The sequence below is a fragment of the Austrofundulus limnaeus genome, unplaced genomic scaffold, assembly GCF_001266775.1.
Source record: "Austrofundulus limnaeus strain Quisiro unplaced genomic scaffold, Austrofundulus_limnaeus-1.0 Scaffold271, whole genome shotgun sequence".
Taxonomy (NCBI): domain Eukaryota; kingdom Metazoa; phylum Chordata; class Actinopteri; order Cyprinodontiformes; family Rivulidae; genus Austrofundulus; species Austrofundulus limnaeus.
Window position 1 is genome coordinate 663,740 of NW_013952673.1, and position 8,355 is coordinate 672,094.

Genomic DNA, 8,355 nt, shown 5'->3' on the forward strand with positions numbered 1-8,355 from the left:
AACTAACATTGTTGGAATACCAAAAGTACGACTCAAGATTATAGAAAAAGTTTCAAATGTAAAAAGATAATTCAAATTTTTTTTAATGTTTTTTAACGTTTTAAGCAATTAATATCTTACCTGCTGCAGATAGCATAGAACTTCCTCAATATAAAGAAAGTGAGTTTATTCCTGACTGGAATGATGAGCTAAAGCCTAGCTGGAGCTGATTCTAGACTGGATTATTGTTATAACAGCCCAAATCTCAAAACACATTACGGTTTGTGTTGAACACTCGGCCCTCCGTTCTGCATTAGCATTCATATGGAGTGTTACGGTTATTTTCTAACACAAATATAGCAGCAGCAGCAAGCTGCAGTACTTCTGTCAGAAATATCTAAATATTTCTACCAGAATACCAGTTTAATGATTATTTATGACTTTATAATAATTTTAATTGTTATTTTATTTGAGATTGGAGTCATTTTAAGATGGCAGCAACACACGTTGGTCTTTATCTGGATTGGACTAGCCATTAGCTCGTCAGTCAGTTAAACTCCATTTCTTTCAATTGTGGTAATTTAAAATGCTATCAACAAGTAGCCTTTTAATTAGCCTTTCAGAACTCGATATTGAAATGTGAGAACAATCGTTATACTGTCAGGAAAACCACATAGACACTATCTAACATGTTTTCTTTCTGTTCCCTTCACACAGAGCACACCACCACCCACTTCTTGTTTTGCTTTGAAGCCTTCTGTTATGCAGCACTTCCTGGAATCGCCATTTGGAGAAAAGCAGTTTTTCACAGCAGGACTTCAAGTTCTACTTGTTACTCCTTGGATGTCAATATTGTGATAGCAGCACGGTGTGTCTGGAGTATTATCGCTGCAATATGTCCTTCTTAGAGTTTCCCTATCCTGTTGGATGAAACACATTTTATGGTTTAAATGAGTTTAATGTCATATTAAACCTGAGTAACATATGGTATCAGTCTCCATGTGAATGTCAAGGGTTGAACAAATATGTTAAAATTAATTCATTTGTTTACTTATGAAAGGATTACATTTTTTGTGTGAAGGTTTTACGGTGGCACAATGGTGCAGTGCTGTTTGTCTCGAATGCAGGACAGAAATCATTCTCTCTATCTTTTATAAAAAAAAAAAGATTAAAAATGCCAAAAGCAGGCATTTTTAAGTCTGTCACAATTTATGAGATAAGTTAAGGTGTCCAATATCCTACATGTTTTTTTTTTTAAGTTTACCTGCTACAACACATCAGATTTGAACAAATGGGTGATTAACAAGCTTCTGCTGAACTTTCAGAGGTAATTTAATCACTGAACCAGTTGGAGCAGAGAAACAAGGAAAACATGCAGGATACAGGCCCACAACGACCAGGAAATGATAGACACMTCCGAGCTAGACCTGCATGAAGAGCTCAAAATCTAAAAATGAATTGTATTTTATTTTGTTTTAAATGAAAAAAAGGGCTTTTTTGGCATGAAAACTTAAAACACAAGGTGAAAAACAACAATGCTCAAATGACAACATGGGAACTGAGGGAACAAAAGGGTTGTGACCAATGAGGGAAGTGGCTGCAGCTGTGGCAGGTGAAACAGAGTGCAGGTGTTGATGGGCGGGGCATGTGAAAACACTGAGGAACAGAAACTGACTGAAATCACAGAGTATCAACTATAATAACCAAATAGGGAAAATAAAACCAGCAAAAATACAAAAGTCTATCAAAGATAAATAAAAAAACTCACAGAACTAAAAAAAAAAAAAGTTTCAATCTGGAGATTTTCTCTCATTGGAGTCCTGACTTCAACTTTGGGAACAGCAGATGTAGGCTAGATAATAATTAGACAACTAAAGTATAAAATCCAGCTTTTGTGAAATTTTGTTCAATTAAATTACATTTTTCTTTTATATTTCCATGTATAAATGAGTAGGACTATTACTATCATGTATTTCCTGACCAACAGCCGTTGGAAGCTAAGGGTTAAAGCTTTACGCACAGGTGTCTCCTCCGTTCTTTATGAGGCAGCGCCTTCAAACTGTCGGCTGACTTTTTTTTTTTAATTAAGTTGATCATGACTGTAAGTCAGCTGGGATTTGCTGTCCGTGTCGTCAGGGGGAACTGTAACTCATGTAACCAGACCTTGAGGGGGTTTTACGCACCACAGCCTTAAAACCTGGGAGAACTCCGGGAGACACCGGGCCAGCACGCACGGGTTGAATCTAATCCCGAATAATTAATCAGCTGACTGCGAAGACTTTGAAGGTTTTTTTTGAGTTGAAGTCCTCTTTTTTGTTGTTGTGGGTGTGGGTGTCCGCTCCGATCTGAGACATGTGGTGGATGCTGTTTCCCCGCTGGATTTGGTTCGTTCTCGGACACTTTTATCTTCTTGTCCTTTTTTTGGACAGCTACCGGGTGAAGGCGATGCCTTTGATGTCCGTGGCAAAGGTGGTGTATTCTCACGCAGGTATGTGTCCGAATGACCTGAACCCCAACCTGTGGGTGGACGCGATGAGCACCTGCATGCGCGAGTGCGAATCTGACCAGGTGAGTTTCTTTTATCACTCATTGCTGCTTGGTTTGTCCAAGAAGAAGTAGGACAAAAATTAAAAGTAATTTAAAAWACCTTGAGAAAAACTGCATTTTACATCATTGAAGTATCTTGTTTATTATTTATTGCACAACCTAATAATAAAAAAATCAAAACACTGCAAAAAATGTTAGTGTTGAAATAAATCAGTTAAATCTAACAAGTAAAATTCATGCCTGTATTCACACCAAATACGTTAACACCTTTAAAAATAACGTTTGAGTTATTAGATTTGTTTAAATATATTTTAGTTTTGGCTACAGTTGATATATTCTGAACAAGCAGATCAGCTGTGTGCATTCACACWGAAGGTGGTCATGATCTGATATGTACAACACAATTTTTGTTCTAATAACTTTGGACATAAAAAGTGTAAATTGTTCTACATTACTAATACTAATTCAATCAATTTTGCTCTGTTCTACACTGAAAAAATCCATTTAATAAAAAAAAAGAAAAATCAATTAAGATGCTGCATGTAAAAATAGTTTCAGATCCATTTTCACGTCTCTAAATACTTTTAAAACTAACCTTCATCATTAAATTTTGGTCATRCACTGAAATGGTTTGTGACTGAGGAAATTGTAAATGGCATGTAAAAAGTGCTGTTTTCAACTTGCATTTCAGTTATCCACTTGGTACCCATAATATTTTCCAACCACTATTATTTATAGCAGCCATTTGTTTGAATAATGCAGTTAGCCCCTGACTTTACCTATTCCTAAAATCTTACTGGTTTGAAGAGTTGCATCTGGAACACTGTTGGTCTGATGTATAACTCTCAAATTGAAGTTCTTATATCTAAGGTAAATAAAATGCAGCATATAGTCATGCTAATGTTCACTAATATGATAATAAAAGGGATGTTCTCGCACCCTAGTGGCACGGTTTGGGTATTTCAGCTTTTTGGTGAGACTACTAGAGCAAAACAATAAAACCAAAGAATTCRAATTCATTTTAAAACATATCYAGAGCAGTGTAGACAGGGTGCAAAATGGAACACAAATTATTCAGGYGACTTTGTGACTTAAAGCAATCACAGTAAAATTTAGGATTTCAACAAAGTTTTTTTTCTGATTGCATGTTTCATTTGGCGTTAGATTTAAGACAACTTTTTTTGTCCGCTGTTTTCTAAACTTCAGGACTGCGAGGGATTCGAGAAGTGCTGCCCCAACGTCTGCGGTAACAAGAGCTGCGTGGCGGCTCGCTATATTGACATAAARGGCAGCAAGGGTCCCATTGGAATGCCGAGGGGCGCCACCTGCGACAAGTTCATGTGCGCTCAACAGGGCTCCGAGTGCGACATCTGGGACGGCCAGCCTGTTTGTAAGTGCMGAGACCGCTGCGAGAGGGAGCCCCACTTCACGTGTGCGTCTGATGGCATGACTTATTATAACAAGTGCTACATGGATGCAGAAGCCTGTTCCAAGGGTATCTCAATCTCTGAGGTCACCTGCAGGTAACATGTTAAGTACTTTAGATTTTGTTACTTTGATTTAATGAGGTAAAGTTGATTRAGTTTTCAAAATCAAACCAATTATCTGACTGGATCACTGAAAAAAAATGTACTCTGTGTTGCCTTAGGCTACGTTCACACTGCAGGCAAATGCAACCCAAATCAGATTTTTTATTTATTTATTTTTTGCCCCAATGTGACCCATTTCAAATTTTTTCATGAAAGTCTGAAAATGACAAATCCTTTTTTTTTTTTTTCAAATCCGACCAAGGTCTTTTCAGTATGTGGAATTGCAGATCTTGCAATCTTGTGAATTGGATGCAYAGTTGATGWATTTCAAAGCGACTGCAGTCTGAACGCTCTTGTCAAATTTCATCTGCGTTTTACTTCAGTGAGGTGGGGTTGAGCAGATTGATTCATATAATAATGACACTAACCTCGAGTCATACTTTTTAAAATCTGTAACTCCACACTTCTTCAGCCATCAACCAGAATTCCAGTTGCTTCGTCTTTGTTCTTTTAATTTTCCATGTCCTGGATGACTAAGAATTCACAGAAACATATGATAGTAACGCCCATTGTTGTTCATGGACCGTATCGACACTGAAGTTACTCGACTGATATTTTTGTTTTAGCACGTCTCATCGTTCCAAAAATAAAATACTGCACCAGAGCATCCAGTCAGAGGCAGGTTCAGATATAAACACTGAACTGAAGCGTGTCTGATAATCATTTAATCGGCTSTGATGGCACAACTTCAGAATCGACATGTTAACATGTAGCATAGCTAACTCTGTAAACAGCGAGTTTAATGTGACGTCACGTCATCTTCTGCACAAGCGGTTCACATCAAGGCCACGGAAATTTCACACTGTAGTCAGATGGAAGTTGCATTTAAAATATAWTGTGATTGTTTATGCCAAAAAAAAAATCCCAAAAATCCGAATTAAGCATTAAGACCTGCAGTTTGAAGGTAGCCGTTGACATTGAAGCAATTGTTTGAAGTGGAATTCAACAAAACATTAATGTCTTACTTGTTGTAGACTCTTTGAATGACTCAGCTTAAAGAACAAGGGTTTAGTTCTACTTTTTTGTTTAACACAGCAGCAATCTACTTTTGTCTTGTCTGCACTATGACTAACCATTAGCTCTTCAGTCAGGACAGGTAGTAAAGGGAAGTAATGTTCTGTCTAGTTATCAATGCTTAACATCAGTTATTAACTAACTATTTGGCAGAACATCAATTCAAAAATGGCAAAACTATACCTTCGGCCATTTTTGARTTGGTAAAGAAAGAAAAAGAAAATGGCAAAGTTAAAACTATACCTTTTAACTTTACCATTTTCTCCCAACTGATGTCATTCAGAGAGTTATTCACAACAAGTAAGATATTGATTGTTCCCCACTTCAAAACATCTGAACTRTCTCTGCAACTGGCYCCGATTTACTGTCTAATTTGATCTACCTACAGGTATCACCTGTCCTGGCCAAACACCAGTCCAATCCCCATCGAGACCACCTTACATCCCACTACCGCCCAGCAGACCACCATCCCAACTGACATTCAGCTTCCCACCATCCACAGTGGGCCTACCAGACAGACCGTATTCGTGGGTGAAACCGCCAGTTTTCTGTGCGAGGTGTCCGGAAAGCCTCAGCCGGAGATCACTTGGGAGAAACAGCTGAAGGGCAAAGACAACATCATCATGAGACCCAATCACGTGCGAGATAATGTCGTGGTGACCAATATTGGCCAGTTGGTCATATACAACACCCAACTTCAGGATGCCGGAATTTACACATGCACAGCCAAAAACGTCGGAGGAAGCATGTCATTGCATTTTCCTTTGGCGGTAATCAAGAGCGAGCAGAAGGGGAAAAATGTAGAGGCGAATAATACCAAYCTGCCTTTCCCAGCCGCAGAGTGTCTTAAGAGTCCAGACATGGACGACTGCGGAGAAGAAAGCATTAGCTGGTACTATGAACCGAAACGGAACAACTGCTTCACCTTCACCTACAGCCAGTGTAACAAAAACCAAAACCATTTTGACACCTACGAATCGTGCATGCTGTCRTGTGGCGGAGAGGTGGCGGCTCCCTGCAGCCTACCAAGTCTTCAAGGTCCCTGCAAGGTCTACGAGCCTCGCTGGGCGTACAGCAGCAGCCTGAAAAAGTGCCAGTCTTTCGTGTTCGGAGGCTGCGGAGGCAACGAGAACAACTTCGAGTCCAAAGAGGCCTGCGAAGAGATGTGCCCCTTCCCAAAGAACCACAACTGCAAGATCTGCAAGCCTCGAGGCAAGATGGTCACCAGCTTCTGCAAGAGTGACTTCGTGATCCTCGGACACGTCTCCGAGCTGACAGAAGAGCAGGAGTCAGGCCACGCTCTGGTGACCGTGGAGGAAATCTTGAAGGATGAGAAGATGGGCCTGAGGTTCTTTGGGAAGGAGCCGTTGGAAGTGACCCTTCTGAACATGGACTGGAACTGCCCCTGCCCTAACATCACGGTCGCTGATGGGCAGCTCATCATCATGGGGGACGTTCACAACGGGATGGCCGTCCTCCAGCCTGACAGTTTCGTGGGCTCCTCCAGCGCTCGCCGAATCAGAAAGCTGCGTGAAGTTATCCAGAAGAAGACCTGCGATTTCCTCAAAGATTTCTCTGCAATGCAGTGATTCACCGTCCGATTCCTTCAAGCTCCAGTGACCTCATCAGTCAGAMTCACTGCCAAGAAACACAATATTTGTTTTGGTTGCATTTTCTTACAYATATTTTATTTTCTTTCATTTCCTATTTCACTCCAAAGATCTTTTATCAAAAGTATTTACTGTGCAAAATATTTAATGTTTTTTTTTCCCTTTACTGAATCTTTTACACACTAATATTCATTTTGTTAGACGTTTTAATGTGATAAGCATATTGATGTTGTTGTTGTGTAACAGCTGTCCTGAGCTCTTCACCTCACAGGAATTCAATGCAAAGCCTCAGTTTATCCACCAGAATCAAATAAGCTCTTTGGTTCCATTATTTTTTTTGGAATCAGTTTTCATTACAACACTGAAAATGTACGGGAACTCATGTGTCATATTTATTTTTCTCTATCTCATTCTTAGGGCTTTGCCAAGTGGATTTATATAGTTTTAATTTAATCTAATTACTTAAAAAACATGTTTTTATCCATGAAAACTTAGATTAACTGATGAATAAAGATGATTCTGAAATATTTTCTGCTGGTCTTTTTCAAATGTCTTACATCTGTTGGATAAAAGCGGAAATTTCAGACCAATTGTCAAATTAATCTTTTCTTATTCTTTTCTATTTTTTTGTGTGGCTGACATCTTTATATCCTTTTAACTCATCCACACACACTCAGGCCCTTGTCTGGCATTAATGGCTGAAGCAGGTCACATTCCAGCCCAGCTGTGGTGGCCTGCCGAGTCGTGTGTGTTGTGTTGTGTCTGAGTCTGGGGCCCTTGCATAGCATGCACCCCACCAGCCGGCCGGTCGTGTTGCGCGGTCCCTTTCATGTGCGGGAGGCCRGGGTGAAGGAGGAAGGTGGGGGCCTGGCTGATTTCTTAGTCTTTCATTCACTCCACTGGCCACATCTGTGTTTTGGAGACATAATAGAAAACAAAGTTTTGAAGAAGAAAAAAAAGAGGGAGTGTTTCGGTGAATTATGCTCGACAGGATAGAGCTTTGAGCTTTATTTATCAAAGTAAGCACAYGTTCGGAAGATTTTCCACTTTTTTACAATGAGATCTTGAGTAAAATATTGTAGAGTCAGACTCAAATGCTTCCCCTCCTCTCCTGTTCTTATTGCCCCTTCTCTGTATTCCTCAGCCTCCTTCCACYGCCTCCTTAGATCGACAGACAACCAGCACAGGGCTGTGACCTCTGACCTGACTAATGAAAAAGGGGCCACCAAGGAAAAGGTCACTTTCATTACAGCTGTTGACAAGTGTTAAGTAACTGGCTGCTCTCCAAACTCCTTCGTGTCCAATGCATCCCAGCCGGCTGCGGATTTCAAGTTCACTCAGACACGACCACAGGGGCTGCAGCCAGGCAGACTATAGTAATAACAGAATTCACAGAGGGGATTTATTTATTATTGTCCACTGCCATGAAAAGTGGGATCATGTATTTRTCTGTGTCTGTTCGTTGCATTTAAATTAAATTCTGAATCTTATTGGGTGTACTTCCACAACTGATTAAACTCGGGCGATGGCAGTATAAGCAAAACTTTTTGAATCTAAAAGTCAGAAAAAGTAAATCTAAAAGTAATAACAAGTAACAAATACTGTGTGTGTATATA

At 39.8% G+C, this 8,355-nt stretch overlaps 1 protein-coding gene across 1 annotated transcript; it reads left to right on the forward strand.

The window, feature by feature from the left end:
- The first annotated feature begins 2,035 nt into the window (after positions 1-2,035).
- wfikkn2a (info WAP, follistatin/kazal, immunoglobulin, kunitz and netrin domain containing 2a) lies at positions 2,036-7,268 on the forward strand. Its single transcript, XM_014020911.1, has 3 exons — positions 2,036-2,547; positions 3,733-4,049; positions 5,518-7,268. The coding sequence occupies exons 1-3, from the start codon at positions 2,332-2,334 to the stop codon at positions 6,716-6,718; spliced, it is 1,734 nt and encodes a 577-aa protein (XP_013876365.1). The 5' UTR covers positions 2,036-2,331; the 3' UTR covers positions 6,719-7,268.
- Positions 7,269-8,355: the final 1,087 nt, after the last annotated feature.